This window comes from Castor canadensis, chromosome 7 (genome assembly GCF_047511655.1).
Source record: "Castor canadensis chromosome 7, mCasCan1.hap1v2, whole genome shotgun sequence".
Taxonomy (NCBI): domain Eukaryota; kingdom Metazoa; phylum Chordata; class Mammalia; order Rodentia; family Castoridae; genus Castor; species Castor canadensis.
The window spans coordinates 17,768,125-17,793,399 of record NC_133392.1 but is presented as its reverse complement, the minus strand read 5'-3'; the positions used below and the strand labels follow the sequence as shown (position 1 = coordinate 17,793,399).

The 25,275-nt window shown below is 43.5% G+C and overlaps 1 protein-coding gene across 48 annotated transcripts in view; it reads left to right on the top strand.

Annotated features, from left to right (window-relative positions):
- Tcf7l2 (transcription factor 7 like 2) overlaps positions 1-25,275 on the top strand; it is a 187,627-nt gene that overhangs the window by 1,597 nt on the left and 160,755 nt on the right. For 27 of the 48 annotated variants that reach the window (XM_020166997.2, XM_020167011.2, XM_074078285.1 and 24 more), the window contains exon 4: positions 11,243-11,311. The exons of the other annotated variants lie outside the window; for them this stretch is intronic. In XM_020166997.2, the coding sequence (XP_020022586.1) occupies positions 11,243-11,311 (69 nt within the window). The remainder of the gene's footprint in view (positions 1-11,242; positions 11,312-25,275) is intronic. 48 annotated transcript variants of the gene reach the window in all.

Here is a 25,275-nt window from a genome sequence, read left to right as displayed (position 1 = left end):
CGCGATGTTGGGGAGCCCTTTCTTTCCAAGCAGGGCTTTGTTGGGGGGAAATCAGAACTTTTTTTTGCACTCTGATTTTCCCCCTCCCCCTTTGGTGGTGGTGTTTGTTTCTTCACCCTGGGAAGATGACTGAGTGGCTCTTTCTTTTCTCTCTCTCCCTCTCTCGCTCTCCCTCTTCCTTCCCTCTTCTGTGGCGTCTTGGGTTTTCCCCGGTTAACCCTTTGTCTGCTGCTGCGGGGCACTGATGACGGGTTGCGCCCGAAGCGCGGGGTGCCGAGTGCATTTTCCTCCAGGCGTTGCACTTGAGAACTAGCGAGCGCGCAGAGCCGGGGGCCTTGGAGAGGTGCCTCGGCTTTCTCTTTCGGGCGGTTATTTAGCTTTCTAGTAGTGATCACTTGACTCTCAGGCCTCCTTCCTCCTCCCCCTGGAAGGTCACATTTTCCAGGCTGGTCCCATCGCAAACTTGGGAGCTCTGGGAGCCGTTTTCTTTGGCAACCATGCAGGGCCGCGAGCGCCCAGGGTTCCGTGGCGGGCTCGGCCGCCGGACGCACTGCTACGGGCTCTCCCGGGCCGCGCGGGCAGCCGGGCTGTGCGGGGTGGGGAGGCCCTTGTGACCGAGGTTCTTGATTTGTGTGCAGCCGGCATGGCCTCCTCCGAGCGGACCTGAGGAATTTCTAGGGAAATTTGCTGCCTTGGGGTGTGGAGCGGGGTCTGCTTTCATCAGTTCCCGAGAAGGCCCTCAATGGACTCTGGAGGGGCCAAAGAGACCAGGGTGTGAAGGCTCAAGGGGGTGCAGGGGTTGTAGGAAGCCAAGGGTGTCTCCTGCAGAGAAGTGGACCGCTGATCTCAGGCCACCCAACTTTAGGGGCCCCAGGGCAGCACTGGGTACTAGGTTCCCGGGGACGCTTCCTGCCGCGGGTGTCCGGCACCCTCCGCTGACATTTGTTCGTTCAGCTCACGCTCATTCCCTCCCTCCACCGGCCTTTGCCTCCAGTCCTCACCCTAACCCCCCTCCCCCATCCCACTAGCCTCTAAAAAGCCTGGATTACAAATCTCGACGCGCTAGACAGCGTTTGTGCCCAGCTTCCCGCGACTGTCATTTTGCACCTTCTTTGACTTGGTTCTTCACCTCGTATTTACATACGCTACCTTTGTTTTTTCTTTTTTCGGTAACTCAAGGTGGCAATTTGAAATAATGCACCCACTGTTCAGCAGTGGTGGCTTGGGTGCTCGTGGCCGAGGGTTTTGCCGGCTGGAGCGGATTAGATCTACAAGTGTTTTAAGCATTAAAATATTAACTATCAGGTTGGACTTGTTTTTTTTTTTTTTTTTCTTTTTCCTTTTGGGTCCTGGCAAAATGGCAAGGGCATGCTAGATCGGTCATATATATATATTTTTAAATGGTTAGTAGAGAAAACGAATTATTCTGCCCCCCCACCCCAGCGCCCAGGCGGCTCTGCCTGCTTGGGAAGCTGAAGAGTGGTTCAGCCCGCGCTTTCCGGCTGCAGGGGCCCGGCTGTGGGTTTGCAGCCGTAGGGGACGCAGTGTCCGGTTTTGTTTTTTTGTTTTGGTATTTTTCCTGCGAGTTTGTGGGCATCTTAAAAGGGACTGTGGGGTTCACAATCGAGTGTTCAGTGTAGTAACAAATCAATCGGACCAAGTAATGGAAATTTCTCCCTTTCCTACCATCCTCCCCAGAATGGAAATCTCCTTACTGTTATTTTAAAATCCATTTAGGTATCTGAATATTGAGCTTTGATGGCGGGGCTTGTTGGCTTTCTTGACTCTTCACATTCCACCTCATGACCGCTGGCAATCTTGCCTTACCATAGCCTAAAACTTGAACAGTTGTGTTGTGCTGTAATTAGCAAACAGGGAAATTGTTAAAGACAAATAAATGATTTCCTGGTGAGAAAAGGAAGGCTCCCAACCCTCGGTCCCCTTTGTGGGCATTATAGGAATAGACGGCGTCTAGTTATTTTAATTGTGGACATAGCGGGTGGCCCTGTGCTGTGACATCAGATGGAGTCTAAGAAGACATTTCTGAACTCAGTAGGCAGTTTTAGTATTTGCATGTCAAACACCAGTAGACATCTTTGTGTACACTGCCTCTTCCTCCTTTTTTGTTACCTGAGTTAGATTACGGCTCCTGAATTAAAGTGACTTCTTTAGGCTGGTAAGTGGAGCAGAGGCAATGCGCACCGGAGGCTGTGGTGTATCACTTTTGACGTCTTCGATCTGAGGGCCAGCTTGCAATTCCAGATTTGTTATAGTTTCCGGAGGAATCCACAGGCGAGAGAGCCATCCTTCCACGCTCATTTGAAATTCTCAGTGCTTTCTAGGGTTTGTTTTTGAGGGCAAGGTGTAAAGACAGACTGTGGTCTGCTGGATTCTCTTCCTAGTCCTCGTTTTGGGTGCTTTTGCCCCATTTTCTGTTCCTTATGAGTGTACCTGTAAAACAGCTGCATCCTTTCAAAAGCAAACTTCTGGAACCCTGGTTTCTGCTTTTTCTATTTAAGAATGTAAAGAATTAAGGAGTATCATCAAATCGGCTTATGATGAATAATACATTATTTCAAGAATAATGCTTTAATTGCTAAAGATGCCATAAAGCTTGATAGTAATAATTTTGTTTTAAAATGACAAGGATTTCTGCATAACATTAATGTAGTCTTTAATACAGTAATAGGAATGACTCTTAAAAGGACAGATTCAGATACAAAAATGCATTTAAGGAGAAGTCTAGTTAAGTAGATGAGAAGGGTTAGAACTGCAAATATTAGAATTATGGTAACATTTGTATACTAAAGATAAGAATACTGTTACATATTAAAGTTGATAGGAAAGAGTAGTTTTACATTTCTTTTTCCCTCCTGGCAAACAAGAAATAGGGTTACAGTGGTGAAAATTCTAGTTAGGTTTTTTAAGGACTCTGTTATTAGAATTGTTTGCATCTTCTGTTATCCAAAGTTGTGTGCTTTTCAACTGAGCTGTTTGCTACTAGGCTGAACAGATAAATAAGCAGCATCTTGAATTCATTTTTGAACTTGGAATCCAGCTTTTAAAGGAAACCAAGAGGGGCCTATTCATTGGGGTTTTAGTTAGCCAGGCAACTTCTTCTCTTTCTGGCTTGTGAAAAAATGGAAGTTTTCTCCTCGCTCAAACAATATAATCCTTTTTAATACAAAAGATTGAGACCTTGGAGTGTGAAGGGTTAATATTGGTCCTCCCCTGTTGTCTTCCCACCCCCCACCTTCACCCCTGATTGTTTTGACAACACTTTTCAAAGTGTGACATTCCAAGCTCCTACATAACAATGTAATATTACTGTAATTACACAGGTCATTACATTTTAAATAGAGAACAATAAAATGCTTATCGCCCTGAAAAAGAACAGGTGTTCTTGCTCTTCTTTGGTCTTTACGCTAATTGTTTTTCATCTCCTTCAGAAATATTTATGGCGAACATGTTTAGATTTCAATCTCAATGCAACAGTATTAATTCCGTGCTAATCTTTATAGGTTGGGGTTTAATGTCTGCTGTATGGATTATGGTTTCAACATTTACCCAATAAGTCATATTTAAATGATTATAAATTTAATATGCCAGCACTTGGCAGTTTGTGGATATTAAGGCTTTTTGAAGCCCCAGAAACAAACTCTTAGCAGTTGGGAGCCTAAAGTACTTGTCTAAAAGAAGCGTTTTTTTTTTTTTTGAAAACTTTCTAACTGCTTAAGTAAGGGAAGTAGTTGGCTGATACCCCCCTAATCTCTGATGGAGAAAAGATTTTTCAGGCAAACAGTCCTGGCTTTTGCTTGGAGTTTTTCACCTGCATTTTAATTTTACTGATAGGGATTTCATGTGGAATCACTGCTGGAAGTTTGCTAGCTTTCTGTTTCTTAGCAAGCTGTAAAAGAGTTAGGGGAAGGTTTTTCTTTTTGTGAGCTTACAGATCAAAAATGCTGTTGTGTTCCCAACGCAGGATTATGCCATTAAAAATATATTTGTTTTAGCAAACTGGCATTTTAATAGTTGTACCAGAGGCTCTGCCTTCCAAGATTATAGTACAAGTGTTTCCAGGATTTGAATGCTTTCTCTCATCCCACAAGGTGCCCGGCTACACACAAAAAGTGCCTAGATTTCTCAGTTGAGAAATCCTGGTGCAACTTCCCTTACACACACGCAGTGGGTAAACTAGAAGGTATCTAAGAGGGTTTTGCGTTTTGTCAGATGTTTCACAACAGGGGCCCCTGAATCACATTAAAAAATGCACTGCAGAGAAAGGACAGCTGCAAATTTTTGTGTGGACGCATGTTTCTGGACCATGACTAAAACTCCTAGGACCTTTTCCCCAGCTGTCTGGAAGTTATGTGGAAGTTGGTTTATTGGCAGTTATGTATGACACAACCTGGATTTAGCAAATGCTCTCTCCTACACAGGAAGTAGTGATATTATATTGGGGGGAAGGGAGGAGGCTTCAGGCAGGGAGCAATTTTATAAAAGAAGAATCTTGGAGGTGCCAAATAAATAAGCACTTTCCAAGGAAGTAGGTGTAAGCTTTTTAGTTTTGGTAAGTGGAATTAGATAGTATCTTTGATTGCATTTATAACTCTGGAGGTGACACAGTTCAGGGTTTTGTAAAGGAGGGGTTTTATTTTTGAAGGGTGTGTATGAGGTGAATGTCTGAATTTCTTCAGGGAGTGGATATTGACAATCTTGTAAGTAAATCTTCAACTTGGACTTATAATTCAGCACATTTGTGAAGGAAATGGTTAATTTTACAACCAAAGGCAAACTTGCACCTCGACAGATCTGCTGAAAGAAATGTGCCCCAGTCCTTTGCTGGCAAGCATATCGGGTCATAAATCCACAGGCTTTATTTACAGCCCGTAACACTTATGAATGTTAAGATATTTGACGCCACATTGGCCTTATAATATTCAAGGTCCGCAGACATTGGCAGTAGCTCAAATTTCTCTCACTAATTATAAGCAATGAGGTGGGGGTGGCATGACAAAGGCTGTCCTCTCCCGTCTCCGACCCCCACTTCTGCAGTGTGGGAGTACGGAGACAGACAGCCCCCTCCTTTGGCAGCTGACCTGTACTTTTCCTCTAGGCTATTGTTATACACGTTTATAAAGAGCACTTTCAAGGATGGAAATTCAGTGGGGGGTTTTGCACAAATACCTTCTTTAAAAGCAAAGTTGCTCTGGGTGTTTGCATCTTGCCCCCTTTCTTCTGGGGTCCCCTTCTTTTTCCTTTCTTTTCTTTCTTAATCCCTCTTTTTTTTTTTTTGAGACTACTTTGCCTATATTGTGTATTTCCCACAATACTTAGAGAAACCTGATACAGGAGACTGTGCCTTCATTTACATGATGTTCCACGGGGCTGGAAGAGAAAATATACACACATTGCACGGCGCTCTGTGCGTGAGGTGGGGTGAGGAGAGTTGACTAAAAGAATTTAATAGATTAAAAAAAAAAAACAGTCCAGGATTACAGTGGGGATAGGAGGGCCACTCATTTGGGGAAAATAACCGTGCTGGTGTCTGGGGAAGTAGCCAGAGGTGGCAGGATAAATAAATGCTGGACTAAGAAAAGTTAAAAAAGGAGGAGGAGATGCTACTGAGATTTGGGGTCGACTAATGGCTTGTCTGACATTGGGGGCTGGAGTTTCCTTATGAGGGGCAGGAGTGCCGGGGAGGGTTAGTACAAACTGGATTGCCTTGCTCAGCAGAGATGGTTCCAATCCTGTTCTGACCAAAGTGTTCTATCAGGCACAAATGTTTCCTATCAGTCATCCTGGGAGCATCTGGAGGTGGGGAGTCTGGTTGGGCATTATCTGTGATGGAAACCAAGCAAAGAGAGAGAGAGGGAGGGGGAGAGAGAGTGAGTTAGTTTTAACTTTGGCTTAAAAAGTGGACTGTTCTGGCATAGTACTGGGGGGCGGATTCAGAAGTGAGTGTCTGTAACTGTTGAGCTGATGGCTCTTGTTGTTTCTGGCCCCATCCTTCCATTCAACCCGAACTTAAAGACCCAGGCTGAAAGGTTTTATTTTCTAATCAATGGAATGCAGAAATTTACCAGCCCTGAGGGATGGATGTGAATCCCTTAACAGCTCCATTACAAAGATGGTGCTCAGGGATCTTTGAGCAGGGTATCATCAGCATGGTGTTTTTCAGTTTCCCCATGATAGGGTTTTCCTTCCCTGGCCACATCTGATTTCACTCGAGTAATTCAGTCCAGTTCTATTTTATCCTTTTTTTTTTGTCACGAGGTGGCCCTAGACAGTGTGATCTACGGGGCGGGGGGAGATTGGTGATCAGCTTTGAAGGAGTTAACATTGCTCGCCAAAGTTTGGCATCGTGAAAAGAAATTTGGGGCCTGGTAGGCATTAGCAGGGCCCAGCACATTTACAGAGCTTAATTAGTACGAACTGTAATTGTTCACGGTCGGCCAGAAGTGATGTTCAGGAAAAGTGGAGTCCCTTTCTTGCAGTCTTCAGTTTGAAACCGATAAATCACTTGCATATTTGTGTAGTGATTCAAATGGAGCTAAGACCTCTCCCATCCCAACATGTGGTAAATTGTAAAGTCAATAAATTGCAGATGTAGGCTGCAGTGAGATTCTCTAAGAAAATGCAGAATGAATGGGAAAGAGTGATGCTATAAATATTTACTGAGAAGATAACTAGATTCCTGCGTGCTGGGCCAATTATAATGTACTAAATATATTAGTAAAATGCCTTAAAAAATCGAGAGGATTTGTGTGGGTCTTTGGGTGGGTTGGTTTGTTTTGGAAAGTGAAATAAAGGCACTGTGGTGTTGTCATGTCAGCTTTATGGAGCCTGAGTCACAATGGGATGCCCAGCACAGGACACGTGAAACCCACATTAATGCAAGTTAATTCGTGACGAGTTGCAGTGCTGTGATGCTAAGTGGCGTAATGACGGAGCATCGTTTGAAGAGTGTTAGTGTACAACTTCTAATGAAAAATGCTGCGTTAAGAACACATCTCAGCGCTTCAGCCCATGTGTTTTTATGTGCTAGAAATGTGTTTTATACAAGAGCAGGAAACTTGATTCACTTTTTTTTTTCCCACTTGAAGAACTTTAATTATGTTTTGACGTGTAGTTTTTCTCACAAACCAACCCAGAAATGCCTAACGCCATCACACGAGTTCAACCTCAACTTTTTCTTTTGCCAGCCATTGTAGCTCCAAGTAGAAAAATGGTGAATTCAATGTTCCCCTTGGATCCATAACAAAACTCTTGAAGTGATTTCCCCTGCTTTCTTCTTCTTAGAGGATTTTGGTCTCGGGCAGTGTTGCAAGTCAATACTTCTTTCCCCCAATGTGAGTAGGTGGATATGTATGGAAGCTATAAAAGTTAATGATTGTTCTCTGACTCATAGCTGATGGTTTCAGGTGGAGAAGAAGCAAAAGAAAATTAATGAGGGCAAATAGACATTTGGTGGAACACTGAGACAGTGGTAGAGATTGTTCTTGTGGCTGAGGGCAAGTGTTTTGTTGCTGGAGAATTTCTAAAGGCGAATAATATAGTGAGGTGGCTGTTTTAGGATACAACAGATGTTTGGTGTCCAGATCTTTGCAGAAATACTTAAACTAAGAATCCAGTAGTCATTCTGGTTTTGCCCTCCCTCTTGAAGTTAGAGGCTTCCTTGGCACTTTTTATAAGGACGGTGTGAGTGCAGGCAGTCCTGGTCAAGGGTTTATTTTGCCATTAAATAAAAAAGGATTGGGGTTGGGGCTGTGATATGATGTCCTCTATCTCAACTCCTCAAAATGACTGATAACCTAAGAAGAAGTTTATATATATTTAATACATATATGTTTATATATGAAAGCCAGGTTATTCATAAAACTGAAAATAAAGTGACCACCTTGTCCCAATTTGGTGGGAAATCAACAATTAAGCTTTACCCTATTGGAAGCTAACTTAATGCTGAACAAGGCAACCTTGGGCTTCAATTTTTTTTTTTTTTTTGTGACTTGGAACATGAGATTCCTGTGGTTGAAAAAGCACTTTCCTCTTCTGTCTCTGGATATTTCTGGTATTCTGTATCTGGAGCATCAAATTTAGAGCCAGTAGTTAATGGTTAGAAATAAAATCAAGATATGGTAATAAGGGAAGCAGTTGATCAAAAAATGTAAGCATGTGCTGAGAACTGCAGCGTCTTTAGGTTCTTTTCTAGACAACTGGGGCCCCAGGTGATTTAGGTGTTTGAATGGGAAGGGAGACTTGACGAGTGTGAACAAGCCCCAGGGAAGGTGTCCTTTTGCTGAAAGTTTCCTAGGAGGGAAGGAATGAAATGAAAGTCCCCTGGAGTTCTGCTTTGGTAGCTCCCTGGACATCCCAGGGAGGGAGACACTTGTGGAAGATTTGGCCCATGGTCAGGTTAGAACAGTCACAGTTGCTAGATGAGGAAATGACCTGGAGGCTTAGGTCACTGGAAAAGCCAGTGCAAAGCAGCCCCAGGAGGTAAGGTGTGTGGGTACCTGGTTCTTCAATTCAGATAAGTCTCAGCCATCTTGTCCTGGCTCCACCTCCTCTTAGATTTCCAAAGCCCAGAGAGCCAAGCATTTCTTGTTCTCTCTTTCCTTGTAGCTTCTAGAGAGAGAGAGAAACAATTGTTCCAGTTCAGAGTGCCAAGTTTTGACTGAGCTTGTATTTTATCTTTGTCTTAAAAAGCTGGACTATTAACAAACAAGTATCTTTGTATTTTATAGGGAAGGCAAAAGCAGTTACAGTGTGTTTTAGAAAAGTGTCTTTGGGAAAAGAGGAGAGAATGGAAGCCCAGAGGAGAAAGAAGAAAAATATTTAAGTCTTCACTGCTGCAGCTGGAGGTAGTGCAGTGGAAGTCTCTGCAGTCCAGTGGTTACTGGCTGAGATGGAAGATTTCACTTAGTCACAGATGAGATGCTTGTACTGGCTGGATTTGTGACCCTTTGAGGGTTTTCTGTATTGCTGGACACCTGAGGGAAGGGACATTGGTGGGGGGGAGGTGTTAGGATGGGGTGTGTGTATGCAAGTGCACCTGTGTAATTGAAGGTAAAGTAGCTTTGTCCTGTGTGTTGGTTTCTCTGGTAGAGTCTTCAGGAACTTGGAACTGCACTTCCGTTTTAATTGTAGCATTCTCTCAGTATTGTCCGTGCTATTTGGTGATGAATGCAAGGATTACGAATGGAACTGAACAAAGTTAAAATTGAGTTTGGCTTCGCCACAGTTTCATTAATTTAGTCATAAGACTGTGACTTTATGAAATTATTTTCCACGACATATCCTTAGTTATTAGCTGTCCATTCAGTTTTAATTGATAATATAAGATTCCTGCGGTTACACCAAGTACAGATTGCCTAGGGCTCCACAGGGTTTGTGGGAAGAAAAGCTTGGACAAGTTTCCATTAGGCTTTGAATTGGGCAGTTGGAAAAGAGGAGAATAAAATGGGCTGAAAAGAGGAACAGGTTGTTAGTGTTGCATGCTCTGCTTAAGACAACCTCCTCTCTGTCAAGAGCTGCTCTCTGGCCAAGAATTCCAAACTCGCAGAGAGAGCTGTCCGAAGCACAAAAGTTGTCTTAACACGATGTGGAATTGTCACAGTAATTAGTGCAATCTCTGCTTACTGACTGGCAGTTTTTACAAAAAGGGCAGGGGGACAAAGGGTGCAAATTCATCTTTCCTTTTTAGTGGTTCACTTTGGATGGACTGCCTCTGAGTGTGTGGGGACTGTTTGCTTTCGGGGTTACTTCACTTGCTCATTCTTTATGTTTCTTTGTTTTGGGGGAGTGTGGGTGCCTGCTGTGTTGACAGGTAGGGAATGTATTTTTTATTTTTTGCCTACCTTAATTGTGCCTCCTTTTAATTTTGATTAATCTGTTTTGGCATATGCATACCACACATACAGTACATGTCTTTCTGTTTCTCTCTCTCTCTCTCTCTCTACCTCTCTCTCTCTCTCCTGTCAGAGCCCACTGTGTTCTGAAATGGATTCTGACTGTTTTTTAAAAATTTCATTACTACTGTGGTAAGTATATTTTGAGTTAGTTGAAAAAGTTCTTATGTGTATTTTTTTCCCCCTTTTTAAAAAAACCGAACAAACTGTGGTCTGGATGATTTTTCTTCCAGGGAGCAAGATGCAAATTAACTTGGTCTGAAACTCACTTTAGTCTAAATTATGCTTTTGTTCTAGTAACATAGAGGTGTTCTGATAGTCGTGACAATAGGAATAGTTTGTGGTAACAGTACAGATCTGAGTTTGGGGTGGGCAGTGATTTCATAGTATCATTTGCTTTGCTCTTCATTTATATAGCAATTTAAAGCGCATTTTCAGATGAGATTCTTCAGTGATTATTGGGTTGTTTATAAAATAAGTCAGCAGATGGTGTTTGCTTTCCCAATTGGTAGGATCCCAAGAGAAAGGAGAATTTGGTGAGGAATCTTGGGACTCCTTTTGTTTTGAAAAACCCCCTTCTGTGATGGGTGTTTGTAGGGCTGCAGAGAGTGAGGCTGTGCGGAAACGCCTGTGCTGCGGAGGATCTGAGTAAGCCAGTGGCTTACTAAGAGGTAGTCCTTAGCAGATTGGTGCTGAGATTGGTGGCTGTTGGGCAGTGCCTGGCGCCCTTTGGGGAAGTGTGGATTACTAGAGTGCAGGCGGCAGAGATGTCTTGGACTGACAGCTTAGCCATTGTGAAAGAATGTCTAAGGCATCAGGTGGCCCCTGAATTCTGTCAGACACATTTATTTTCCCAGAAATAGATTGGTGGTGGAGAGCCAGGGCCCAGTTCTATTAGAAGTAGGAGGAGGGGGCTTGTACTTGTAGTCTTGTGGCTTCTCGTAATCCTTTCTTGCAGACGCTGTACTCTTGCCTACGTGTTGCAACTCTGCTGACTTTTTGTAGCACAGTTAATTTTTCTTCAGCCTCCTGCTCAGCACACTGGCTTCCTTTATGTTTTAATGAGCATCAGTCTTTCCTTTTCATGTCATTGACTCTCATTCCTGTCCCCCCTCACCCCTTTTTGCTTACTGAATAGGCACTTTTTTTTTTTTTAAATCTTAGTATGATCAGCTTATCCATAGCAACAAATAAAAGTACACAGGTCTTGATTGAATGCCAAGGCTGCAGTTCAATCTAGGAAGGGTTGTCTGCTATTCATAAACTGCTTAAGATGTTTTCTTGTAGTTTGTGACATCAGCAGAACGCTTTGATTTGGTTTCTTCCTACAGCTCCATTTTCAGTCCGGCAGTACACATTACTCAGCGTACAAAACGATTGAACACCAGATTGCAATTCAGGTAGGAACTGCAAGAGATTCTGAAGTTTGAATTATCAATGTGTAGATCTCTTGTGTCTTTTATCCTCTGCCCCTCCCCCACGTAGATGATGATGGTAATGATAATGGTGGTGATGGTGGTGATGATAGCAATGATGGAGGTGGTGGTGGTGGTGGTGGTGGTGGTGGTTGAATCACTGGGGGTGGTGGAAAACAAAGACGAAAGAAGAACAGAAGAAATGCTGCTGACTTGAGTTAAAGATTTGGACAGAAAGAGAAGCCTGTGTTTATTGTTAAAAATGTCTCCATCAGGCAATATGGGTACAGCTTGGCTACTGCTTTTGGCTTAGGGAGGGATCCTGACTTGGGAGGAGAATGGGATGACAAAATGTGAACAGGAAGAAGTAAGGGAGGAGGGAGAGTTGGGACAGAAGGCCATGTGACAGCCAGAAAGTTGTTTCCGGTGGATCAAAATCACGTTAAGTGATGCTAAGAATATCACTTTTGACCTGATCGTCCTGAAATGTTGATTTCTCTTGGGCCTGTTGATATATGACACTGAAAGTGCTGGAAGGAAAAGGTGACAGATCCCAGCTTCTGATGAGTGTCCTGTTTCCTGCTCACGTAGTACTTCCATTCTCTTAAATCCAAAGGCTAAACAAATCACAAACAAATATAGACCTGGGGTTGAACTAGAGCCAACAGAAAGCAATAGTGGAGGGAGAGCAGACTAATAGGATTTTCGTCTGTCTGTCTTGCAAGAATGGATGTAGCATGGTGTAACTGATGGTACCAGATCTTGAGTGATCTGCTTTAACCCTTGGCAGGGAGGCTACAGAAACCTTTCGTTGTGGTGTGGAAGTCTGGCTTTAGGTTCTTCTCTTTGTAAGTTGATGTTAGTTTGGTGGAAAGTCCCAGTTCTCATCGCTCCCTTTCTTGCAGGCCACTTGTGTACGTCTGAGTATGTGTGTGTGGTCTTGGGCAGCTCCCACCACATGGCACCCATGCATCTTGGCCATTTCAAATCTGCATAGTCTGCAATATGACTTTGAAATAGCCATTTGCCCTGGGACAATGGAGTTATTCCACCTGGGAAGAGCATGAGCCAGCAGGCATTTGTGTTTGGTGGGTTCCTAGTCTTTCTGTGTTTATTTCAAGGCTGCAGTACTTAGTTTAAAAATTTTTTGATCATCTTTCTTGTTGGGGTGCTGCTGATCTTCTGTGTGTGTGCTCTTGATTTTACCCTTTCAACCCCAGAAATTTTCAAGACTGGTGTGACATGAGCCAGTTGCAGCAGTTCTGGCACACCTCCTGTTGGACCTTCCTTCCTTTTGATTAAGGTGTATAAGTCTTGCCTCCAGAAAATGGTTTAGTCTCAGGGTTTAGTTAGAGGGCAAGCACAAACCCTAACTCTAGATGAATGGGTGAATGAATACTCAGTGTCCTGAGGTCTGAGGTCTGCTGCATCTTGGGAGTGCTAGCAAATCCTGATGCCTGGGGTGTGGGAACTGCCAGGGCTGAATAGGATAGTGATCGTTATCTTGGTGTGCAAAGGCTGGCTGGGGCCATGGCACTGGGAGACCAGCCGAGATCACACCAGCTGGTGAATCTTTACACCCCAAGCTGAAGTGCCTCTTGTTTGGCCGAGCAGTTCGTCTTTCTCCAAACCACCTGGCACGGTGCAGACCATGTGAAGCTCTTTCTCAGGAAGAAGATGGAGTAAATTACAGAGCTCATTGTTTGGAGGACTGAAGCCATCACTATTCCTCCATGAACAGGTAGTATTGTTTTTCCCTCCTTCTATTTGCTAAGGCTTGAGGCCCATGTGGGCAAACAGAGAGACGTTTTATTAGAGACCCAGCACCATGCTTTCAGTGTTCATTCTTCTCCTCAGTGTCTGCTAGACCAGCACAAGGCCAGGCCAAATGGCATCGAGCTGTAATTTTAGTGTGATCATCAAAGGATAAATGGCCCAAAACAAAAGAAGCAAAGGGAAAAAAGGGGAAACCTCAGACGGAATGAAATTGTTCCCAGAGTACTCTGGGCAGCTCACCAGCAGCCTGAGTGGGGGTGAGAGAAGAAGGTGGCACCATTGTGATATGGGGAAAGAAGACTTTTCCTTCACTCTTTTCTTCCATCCAAGGCTTCCGCGCATCGTGATGGTCAGGGTAGAATTTTCTTCTCTGGAAACTTAAGACTGTTCAACCTTAATAAATACTGTATTTCAATAGGAGCTGAGCTTGTTGCTCTCCTAAGCTATATCCTAAAATAACCTGGAGTAGTATGACACTGTGAATCACATGAGATTCTTACCCTTTCTCTTCCCATCCCTCCTGTAATCTCAGGATTCAGCCAAGTTCACTGTTTATGTGAATGGCTTCTGAGTGATTCTGTGGACATGTCACACTCATAAAAGGTATGGACTTAGTATCGAGACAAGGATAAATGGCCACATTCTCCCCAAATTGCAAACATAGTTATAACGAATTAAGATTAAAAGGACCTCAATTTAGTTCTGTTTTTCTGCTCTATCTTTTTGTGGTGTTGGGGATTGAACCCAGGGTCTTGCACATGCCATGCATGAATTCCACCATTGAGCTACACCCTCAGCCCTTGACTATTTATTTGGAGGTGTCATTGAAATATATATATATATATATATATATATATATATATATATATATATATATATATATATATTTGAAATATGTATATACACACATGTATTTATGTGCATCATTGAAATATTTATGTATTTTGGCACAGTGGCGTTTGAACTCAGTACCTCATACTTGCTGGGCAGGTGGTCTTACCACTTGAGCTACTCCACAGGCCCATGAAGTATAATTTACAATATAGCACACAGGCCTTTAGTAGAGGTGGGTGAACTTTGGTATGTGTGAACATCCATGAGGCCATCACCCTGATGAATATGTAGATTGGGGTTGGAATACCTCTGTAATGGGCCAGAAAATATTTTAGGCTTTTCAGGCTGAACAGTTTCTTTTGCAACTACTCAACTTTACTATTGTGGTTCAAAAACATCTGAGGATAAGCCTAAAGGAGTAAGTGTGGCTGTGTCCCGGTGAGTCTTATAGAAAGCAGTAATAGCTGAATTTGGCCTCATGGGCTATAGGCTGCTGCCCTCTGAAAAAGAATACCTATAACTTTCCCTGTTCCCTTTTCTTCCCAGTCATTTTGCTTCTTCTGTCACCTGCCTCCAATGAAAATTCTCAGAGTGGATCAGTTTTGTGTTTTTTGGCTTCATATAAATGGACTCGTACAGAATGTACTATTTCCTGTCTGTCCCCTCTCAGCATTTTGTCTGTGAGTTGCACCCACATTATTGTGGGTAGCAGTGGTTTTCTCTTTTTCATTACCCTGTAGCATTCCATGTGTGAACAATGCCCTGATACATTATGTCTCCTTTCTATTTTGGGAGGTATTTACTTCCAGTTTTTTGCTGTTATAAATAAAGCTCTAGCGACATTCTCATACATGTCTTTGGGGCTCTCATGTTTCTGTTTTTGTTGTTCATACATTATGGTTGAACTTGTGGACGTGAGGAGTAGATGTGTCTTCAGCTTTGCATCAACCTTCTGAGAGAGGCCTGGACATTGAATTTTGAGTGTTGACATTGAAATATATAGTGCATAGTGGTTGTCAGGTGTGTGAGTGACAGTTTTAGGGGACAATAAAATTATCTAAGTGTGATTGATCAGAGGCCACTTTGGCCCACACTTCACTGCTGGCTCTTTGTGCAGTGGATTGGCCTCTGGTTCTAGCTCCTGGGAACTCCTCCCAACTTCTCCATCAACCTGGGAAGAGGACAGGCAGGCTGAAGATAGACTCACATTGCAGATATGCATAAACAGAGCTGCCTCCCACCTCCTAGGGATGCCATGAAAGTGATTGCAGATAAACATTTAGGCCTCTCTGTGGTCTCCTTAAAGGAAGCTCTTCCAACATTCCTACTCATGATTATTCCAGCCCCAAGAGCAGAGCTGTAATCAAGGTCAAGACCCACAGAAGATGTTGTCCTTGTTTTTCAGAAGGGCTCCTTCAGAACCAATTAGGCTTTGTTTTAAGAGTATTTTGGCCAAAGGTTGATGTTTTAACACTAAGTCAGATGTGATTTAGGGAAAAAAAACCTCCGCACACAGCAAAAACAAACCGTGTAGCCCTTTCTTGGTTGTTTTTCTTTTAAGATGTGACGTGATTGGGAGTGTGTGTGCACACTCATGCATGTGCACGCTTTTGCGTGTGCGCAAAGACAACTAGGAGCAGATCCAGAAGAAACGGACCATTTGATTTGTTTACACAGCTGAGCAGTGGAGACTTTACAGTGGGTGTTACTCTCCCTCCTATCCTTACGCTCCTGAGATCCTGTCTGAGCTTTGGTCTTGGATTTCCCTGCCATGATTCACTGAGGCCTCCAGAACTAGAGTGCTTTTTAGAGCCAGGGCAAGAAGGATACAAACTGGAGAGTATCCTTGTGCCATTTTGGCTTCCTATTCCTATATGTCAACTGGATGTCTTGCCCACATCTTAAAATTACTGAGATTCTTGAGGTGCTGTGGCTTAGCCTAATTGTCTAACTTAAGTGTAAACTTCAGAACATTCATTCATCAGAAATATGCATTGTGCATCTACTTTGTGCCAGGCCCTTGGGAAATTTACCTGTGAGCAAAACAGTCAAAAAACTCCTTGTTCTTGCCACACTTAAACTCTAGTGCTATTTCAGATAGTGATTTTTTTTAAATACCCCTACTTTGTGGGTCTAGTTGAGCAGGTTTCTGGCATAGTCCATGAGTTACATTTTTAACTCAGGCTGTGATTTTTCAGCTTACTAAAGGTTGAGAATTGCTTCCTTATGTTAGTCTTCTGAAATCAATCCATTGATCATTTATTGGGTACTCAGTCATTTTCAGCTGCTGAATCGAGATGATTGGGATAACATTTTCTCATTCTGAGTGAGAATGTAGACTGGGCTTCGGCTCCAGTGCTCATCTGAGGTCTTTGCTTTTCATTGCTTCTGTGAAGATAGCTAGATACTTCTGCAACACTGTGGAAGAAGGCCTTTTTTTCTGGAAGAATAGCTTGGGCAATAAAGTGCTTGGTTTTGGGGTCAGAGGCAAGAGCAACGGTTAATAATAAGAGCAGCTTATGTTTATTGAATAATCTTGATGCACTGGGTCTGGTGTTAAGTGCTTTTCATGAATTATTTATTGATTCCTTATAACCACACAGAGGGAAGCCTGAAAGGTGGAGTTACTGTTATCACCATATCCCCAGTTTGTAAACAAGGAAGCAGACACCTGAGGTGTTTTGCCCAAGGTCACTTAAGGTTCAGACCCAGGCTGTGTGACTGGAGGGACTAGGCATATCGCCTCATGTGAAGTAATGGCTGCTGAAAACCATGTGCAAAGCTCAGGGCTCAGTGATAGAGTGCTTGCCCAGCATGTCTGAGGTGCTGAGTTCGATTCCGGTACTGCAAAAAATGCTCAAGAGAGCCTATCTGTTTTCTAAGGCAGTGACTACCCTCAATCGTGAGTCCTCCTTGGAGGTTCTCATTTAGGAGAGCAAGGTCAGTGTCTTCCAAACTTGTGCATGTATTGTCTAGAGGAACCTCAAGAGCTTAAGATGCAGACTGGAGTCCCACTCCGGTTTCAGATTCTGCAGGCTGAGGTGGGTTCCTGTGTTTGCAGATTTAACAAGTTCTGGGATAAAACTGATTCCACATCTCTGTGTCCAGCACTCAGAGCTCTTGAGATGAGAGCAGTCGTTCCCAACCTGGCTGCAGGTTATACTCACCTGGGAAATGCTTAGAACAGTGCTCAGGTCCTGGCCCTGCCCCAGACACCTGGCTTAGTATCCTTGGAGGTGGGGTCTGAGCAGCCCTGATTGGCACCGACTATCCAGATGACTTTAGTGAGCAAGTAGACTTGAGTGTCTTCATCTTGCACCCCTTCCCCCAGTGGATGATTCCGTGCTACAGTCTGGGAGGACAGCCATTTCAAGGCCGTCGTTGTTGGCTTATTTACTTTAGCGTGACCCTCTCCTGGAGAGAGAAGAGGGGCTGTCTGCACTCGGAGCTCTGAGGGATGGTCTGTGCCTGTCTGAATGCAGGAGTCTGTTCTGAGAACATTTTATGAACAGGTAGTCAGCAAGGACCTCTGTCTCCTAGGTTAGAACCGGTGAGAGAAGGTGGTGTCAGTCAGGGGCTGCAGAACCCAGGAGCAGAGGGACCTGCTGGTTTGGGGCTTCTCATGCTTTTAGATTATGCCAAAATGCAACTTTGGGCTCTGCAGCTTTGGGTCAGGGCCTGGGTTTCTGAATTTCTGCCGAGCTCCTTAAGGGTGCTGGTGCTTTTTCCCCAGACTGCCAGAGTGCTCTTGGAGTGGATCAAAGGTAGAGTCTCCCCACCTTTTTTCTTTTGAGACAGGGTCTCACTATGTAGCCCAGACTGACCTTGAACTCGCTATCTCCTGCCTCAGCCTCCCAAATACTGAGATTGTAGGCAAGCACTACCATGCCCGTTTTAGAGTACAGTTTGCTAGGCCAAGAAACTGCCTGAGATGCAGACAGGTAAATTGGTTTGTCCAAGGTCCCACATCTTAGTGGAAATGGGATAAGCCAAGACCCCACGAGTCCAGCTCTGCTTTATTTCTGTCTGTCAAGGAGAAGTTTGTGTCTTGCCCAAGCTAATCGTAGCTGTATTACATTCAATAGATAAAACAGTCTAGTTCATTGTTTTACTGATACATCCTTTTCAATGGGTATCTGCTCTAATTATATCATTGTATTTGCATGTGTATGCATTGAGATATATCTCTTCATTCTGCACTGTGTTAAGGCTCTGGGGACCAGCTTGTGAGGTCTGGTTTGTAAGAGAACTGGTGGGGATGCAGGCAGAAGTCTGGTGTCCATCAGTCATCTGCGAGTCCCTTGTGGACCACAGCAAGTGCATGCGGGGGTCTCATCTGAGGCAGTCAGGTGGTTGTTCCTTTTTTTTTTCTTTTTTAGCATAACTTTATTTAAGTTCCACTTATAATATTTACTTTTTATAAAGTCCTTGAAAATCATGGAGCTGTTCAGCTGAGTGCAGAACTTGCTAAATGGGTTATTCCTGACATTTGCAGGCTTATCAGGCTTAGCACTTCATTTGTTTCTGGAGTTTGATTTGGTTGGATAGTATCAAGTCCTGATCAAACAGATACGTGGCTGCAATTTCTTTTTCTCTTCTTTCTTTTTTTTTTTTTTTTACTGTTTGCTTTGAAATCTCAGCATATTCTTCCATTAAACAGAGATAGTGCAGACCATTATTCCTGAGTGTTCCACCCAAACCACTAGTTGGCAGCGCATTTAGTACCAAATGAAATTTAAAAATAAAGTTTAGAGGTAGATACATGTTCTGTATATCTATAATAAATGTTCTAAAAAGAAACATTAGAATCAAAGGTGTTGGGCTGGTGGGATGGCTCAAGTGGTAGAGAGCCTGCCTTGCAAGTGTGATGCCCTGAGTTCAAAAAAAAAGAATCAAAGGTGTGTGGATTCTTTGAAGCATCTCCACAAAGTCCCAGGTTTAAGGGATACAGCTGGAAAGACAGTTGGTTATACCAGATTCCATGCAGGCTGAGGCTGAGTCTTTGCTTTGCTTTGCTTAGTGAGGGCGTAGAGGGTAGCTGGAGGAGATGGGATGGTTTAGAGCCAGGTTTCTGAACCTCAGCACTAGTGACACCTGGGCCCAATAATTCTTTGTTGCAAGGAGCTATCCTGTGCACAGTAGGAAGTTTTTTTCTTTTAGCACCATCCCTGACCACTATCCTCTCTGTGCCACTAGTGCTCAACAGAAATATGACAACCAAAAACGTCTCTAGAGATTGTCAGTTGTCTCCAGGAGTCTAAAGCACCCCTGGCTGGGAACCAGGGGCTTACAAGTTAGAGCATGTGTCCAGCCACCAATGCTGCGAGGGTTCCTTTTGTATTTTAAGGAAAAGAGGTGAGAGGAGGTGGTGGTCCAGTTCAGGATAAACTGGAGTTGAATCTTGGTTCTGGCCAGGTTTCTGTCTCCAGATTGTGAAATGGGGATAACAGTAGTACCTGTTTCCAGAGGGCTGTTGGAAGGTTCAGTGAGACAAGGTGTGCCATGAGCAGGGCAGTGCGGTGGTGCAGAGGAGGGTGTCTGGTGACTGTAAGATTCCGTTTTTACCATTGGGAGCTGTGAAGTAGTCATTTTTCCCCTCTGGGATATGCCTTATCCTGATGTGTATGGTGTATTGTTTATTTCCTGTCAGGAATATCACACATGATGAATTTGATAACCTGGACTATCTTTGCTGGGTAACAAAGATTTATGACTCCTGTTGGTTACCGTTTGTATTTCTCTTATGTCACTTCAAGATTCTGCCTAGTCCTTGCTACAACTGACAAGAATGTAAGCTCTTCTGACGGGTTGGACTGTGTTTTACGTATATTTATGTACTGGTAGTTGGGATGTAATAGGTGGGCAAGGAGTGTGTGTTTAAATGTATAAGTATGAAAGATACAGAGCACGGAAGTGAGACTAGGTTGGCTGGTGTGTATTAGAAGTAGCAATTGAAGAGTGTTATTCTAAGTTTTTATTAACAGCTCCTTTCACAACATGAGAGATCAATACTAATTTTTTCTTGTACTCCACCAAGTAATTTGAGAGGGGAGTTTTGTTCAACTCCTTTGTCACCTTGATGTTCTTTTCCAAGTATTTCAGGTTTTGATTTCTGCTGTCCTTCTGTGTGAATTTGCACCAATGTGAATCTTCATAATGACTTGAATTGGCATTGCTCAAACAATAAGTAACCATGGCGGGGCTGGTTTATATTTACGAGATTGCCTTCTAATTTTCAAAATGCCTGGTGGGTGGCTGGCTTTTGAAAGTGATATTAGACTTTGATAGTTGTCATTCATTCCTGCAGAGGACTTTCCCTACTTGTGGATGAATGAGTCTGCATAGACAAATTCATTTTTTTGTGTTCCCCAAACCCTGTGCCTCTCTGGATTTTGAGGTTGAGATGAAGCACCAGAATAAATAGCTTTGGTGGAGAATTGGAAATATTCCAAGGCTTGAAAATGGCTGTGTGTGGTAGTAACCTATCCCAGGGAGACTGGAAGATGTGTCCCTGTAGGGTTTTGGTGAAACTGCCCTGCAGGGAAGACAGCCTTGTGTCAATAGTTTTTCAGTTGATTCAGTAAGCATTGTTGATGATTGAAATTGAAGAATTGTGAGGACAATTCGTCTTGAGGAAGAGAGAGCATCGGGTGTGAGCCAGGCTGCTGGGAGCAGACATTGACATACGGGCCGTCATCACACTAATTGTTGTTTGAATTACCTGTTATGATCCGATGACAAATCTGCCTTGCTCCTGCCACTGGAGCAGAAAATGTAGCTTGAATTGGCGTGATGTTAGCAAGTGTAAACTGTACTTCAACAAGATGGATAAACCCAATTATGGGGCAGACCTGTAGAGAGAAAATCCATTTAAATCTCGTAATGTTAAGCAGAGCTGTGTTTAATTCATTTGGACCAATTTGGGAATGATGTATGAGTGTTGGTGAACATTCGTCAAAGGGTGACCACTGGGGGAAAGGGATGTGCTGATGCCGTGGCCACGCTGGGGAGGCAGCTGGGTGTCGTCTCAGCAGCCTGCACTAATGGCGGTCAAAGGCAGAAACGACAAAACGATGTACTCACTGCCGTGGGGAGCAGGGCTGTGCGAATGAACCAATAAGGAAAACATATGAAGCAGAAAGGAGAGGGGCTGATTTTCCTAAATGCCACGGCAGTCCAAAATCTAAAGGAAATTTGAGGTTTCTGTGCTGGGTTCCCACCCCTTGACAGCATGTGGGCTTTTCTAAGCCTTGCAGTGGAAGGCCTAGAAAAGCCTTTTCTTGAGAGCAAACGGATGATTTGAGAGCGACAGAGAGAGAGAGAATGCGCGAGAGAGCTAATTTTAGATTGATACCCTGCGTATCTGATTTTCTACTGGAAAGGAGTTAAAGAGGACTGCTTTGAGAGTTATACGTTGTGCATATTTGAAAGTTTGGAAGGTCTCATCTATTGAAAGTTTTCTCTGTCTTTTAACAGCTACTGAATGGTGGCCAGTGCTGCACATAGTAGGCACTTTACTGATTGAGTAAATGAAAACTTTGAACTTGAGGGAAATTTCAGGGATGGATACTGAAGTTTTCCACAACTCAAGCACATTAAGATATGCTTCACCCAGCAGTCAGTCCTGGCTTGCATTCCCAGGAATTTTTGATGGCTTTACTTCTTATCCATCTCCTCTGCAGTGTTGGTTTTACTCAGGATGGTTCTGGCCTCCTTTGATTTGGGGAGGAGCAGATGAAGTCCCTAGAGTGTGGTCCTTGCTTTGCCTTTTCTGCTTGGGTGTAGGGGTTCACTTCTTTTCTTTTGTGGACTGGGCTGGACTTAGAAAGTGCTGCCGAAGAGAGAACTTAGAAGATCAACTTGAGTGTCTGAGGAACTTGGCAGTGCATTGCGGAGGCATTCATTGTCGTGTTCTCCTACCCCATAAATCTAATGGTGTGAATAGGTTAAAGCCCTAAGAGTTGTTTCCTGTTACTGGGGGGATATTCACTGGGAGGGGATGGGGTATACTTAGTTCCCATTCCCAGCAAAGTTTTTCTCCCAGAGGCAAATTTGGTGGGATATTACTTTCTAACTGTCTCCAAGTTTCAACTCAGAAGGGGTTGATAATAAAAAATTTAAAAAAACCCCAGAATTTATGGCCTTATAATAATACTTCAACACTTCGAATTTTGAGAGTCTGAATATGCTAGTGACCAGTAGAATGTTGGTAAAACATTTTGAGAACATGTAAACCACCATCTCCTCCATAAAGCCCCCAGGACATAAAGCTTTCAGTTAGCTGACCCACGGTGGACCTCCAAGTCACTTACGAGCAAGTGCGAGTGCATAATTAAATTAACTTGGGGGTAGGAGTGTGTGCTGCTGAGTCTGAAGATCTTTGTACTTTCTGGTTAATCTTTTGGTTTTTGTGGTTCAGGGATTTGAACTCAGGGCCTTGCACTTGCCGACTGCTTGAACCACGCCTCCAGCCCTTTTTGCACTTTCTGAAAACAGCAGTGTCCCCTGAATTAGACTGGGGAGTCTGGTTTGGCTTAATTTATCTCCTGAGTGTGGGGAAGGGGTGTTGTGAATTGGGCAGGCAGTGAGTGAGGGGATTTCTGGGGCACGGACCCTTACAGGAAAAGAATGCACCCGTTTTGTAGGTTGGGATGAGATGTGTGTCTTGGGGTGTTTTTCCTGGTTAACTTCCAAGCTTTCTGGTATTACAGCCAAGCTGAAATCTTGCAGTAATGTGCAAAGAGTAAGCGTTGTCCTTTTGATTAGCTCCTAAGATATAAATATATATCAAAAGAGCGAGTACCATTGAATATAATACAGAACTGAAATAGTGAGATATCTAGATAAGGGCTTTATTGATTTATGGAATGTATAAGACTCAATTCAGGATTGTTCTAGGAGTCACAAAGTTTTGAACTTGATTCTTATCCTTAAAATCAAAAACAAACCTCCCCCGCTTTCCTCCTCCTGGTCTTTAGTTGCTTCGTTTTCATTCTGGAATCCAGAAACATTTATTTCTTCATAGTTACTTGAGAAGCCAAGAGTTTCCTGTTAATTAAAGAAAAAAAAAAGGGAAAAAAATAAAAACGAACAACAAACTCATAGATTTAGTATATAAAGGCATTTTTTCTTGCAAGAGACTGTAGAGGAATGTTTGAAAGTGTCCCTAAGCTAAGCACACATATACCAAACCACCGACATTCTTAATGCACCCTATCTTGGTTTGTGTTTTCTTAAAACTTGTCACTGTTCCCACATTGTCATAATGGTGAGTGAAAGCAGATGACAAATGTCTCACCGCAGAAGACCCAGTGTGTGAAGCCATTTGTTTCTGAACAACTGTCACTAGGCTTGAGTTGTGGGAGGGAAGGCTTCCATGGTGTGGGGTCTGCTTTCCTTGGTAGAGAATTCCAACCCCCGCCCCCCTCCCAAAAAAAGAAAAGCTGTTTTGTTTGTGTCACTTTTCAGTTGGATCAAATTTGCCAATTTATTTCCATCAGAAAATAAATTCCTACTCTATTCTTCCTAATTTGATGGTGCCATTTTAGGACCGTTTAAGAAAAGTATCCGGTGTTGTTTCTATACACTGGGTTGAGGGTCTACCACGCAGCTGTTTCCTGCAGAGTGGCAAAGGGAGGGTTGCGGGTGGCTCCTGTCTGCCCTGTGTTGGGATCTTAGGCTAGTATGACCATCTCCAGCCTCCTTGGTTTGCAGAGCAGTTAAAGGAGCACAACAGTGACTTGCGCGTGACTGGAACCCATGATCTGATGTGTAAAAGTGCACAGAGCAAACCACATGCCACGTGCAAGGCAGAGATGGCTTTGCTTTCTCCTCTGTGGCTCTGCTATCTGATCTTTGCTCTGAAAGTGGGTTTTTATCTTTTGGTTTGACTTCTGGGTTGCTTTTGGTTTGTGGTTTCCATTCGCCCTTGTAGTCCAGCCATTTTGGGTGCTGCAGAGCCAAAGTGACCTGGGCTGCTGACTAAAGACCTCTGAGGACTCATAGCTCCAGGATGTGTTCCCAGGGAATACTGAGTGTGGCCCTGGAGTCCTGGCAAGTTGCTGCAGAGCCATTGTTCCTGTCACTGGTGTCCCCACCTGGGGTTTCTTTTCCCTCTTTCCATGTTCCTTCTGTAATTCCTCTAAGGAACATTTTGGAGTCATTCAGACTAACTCTTAATTGATCTTTCTGTGCTGTGTATCTCCCTGGCATCCCTGCTTTTCTGTCCTCTCCTTTGACAGAGGGTATGTTTTCCTCATTAACTAGTTTCCAGGTCACAATTTCCTTGTGAAGCATAAACTTTTCTTCATCCTACCATTTCATTTCTGTCACTTTAAAAAAAAACATATATATAAGGCTAAAGACCGAAATTGGGCAAGTTGCTGAATTGCTCTGTCTCCCTTTTCTCATCTGTCACAAAGGTTATCGTGAGACTGTGTCAGAGCCTGGCACACACATAAGAAAGGGTTATGGTGTAGTATTGTCACCAATTGGGTGTCCCTAGTTCTTCCCAACAGCACTGTTGTTACTAGAATGCTTCCTAGCTGACATTTGGGGACGTACTATATTGCATGTCCTTTTCTGTTCTTCCCCCCCGCCCCCACCCACCTAAGCAAAGAATCTGGTCATGAGTTTTTCCTCCTGCAAGTGAATAGCTAGAATACCTATTGAAGAGAGCTATGGTGAAAGAGACCATGTTGTGACATAATTTATCTCCCCATGGAGGGAAAACAAAAAACCTAGAGGGGAGACTGGACTTTGAATCATTCAGCTTCTGATCGGCATGAAATTAGTGACAGCAAGACAGGAATTTGTGGCCTTTTGGTTGTGATGTCTGCTCTCTTCTTTGGTCAAATTTCTCTTGCTTAGAACTTCATTAAAAAAAATAAATTTAAAAACTCATTCTTTTTGGTTCTCACAAGACAGAGGTCTGGCTTGTGAATTTAATAACACTGATTTCTTTCTTTATGAGGGATTTTCTTCTGGTTGCTCTGGCCCAGCTCTTGTTTGTCTGAGTTTGTAATAAGCATGTAACAGTCCCCCCTGCCCCCCACGCCCCAATTTGCCTCAAAGACACACTGCCATGCTAGTTGGTTACCAGGGACAGGAGACCTCTGGAATTTGTGATGGAGGCTTACTGCTCTGGGTTCCTGGGTGCTGGCACTTGCTGGGAGTCCACACTGCCATCTCTGCTGATGAGTCTGAGTCTATAACACAGGTCAGCTTGCTGGAACTTTCTCCTGGGGCTCTTCTGAGCAAGAAATCCAGTAATGACCAGCCAACTCAGGCCTATCCATACTTAAACTTGGGTGACAGTGATGCAGTAAGGAGCTTGTCCA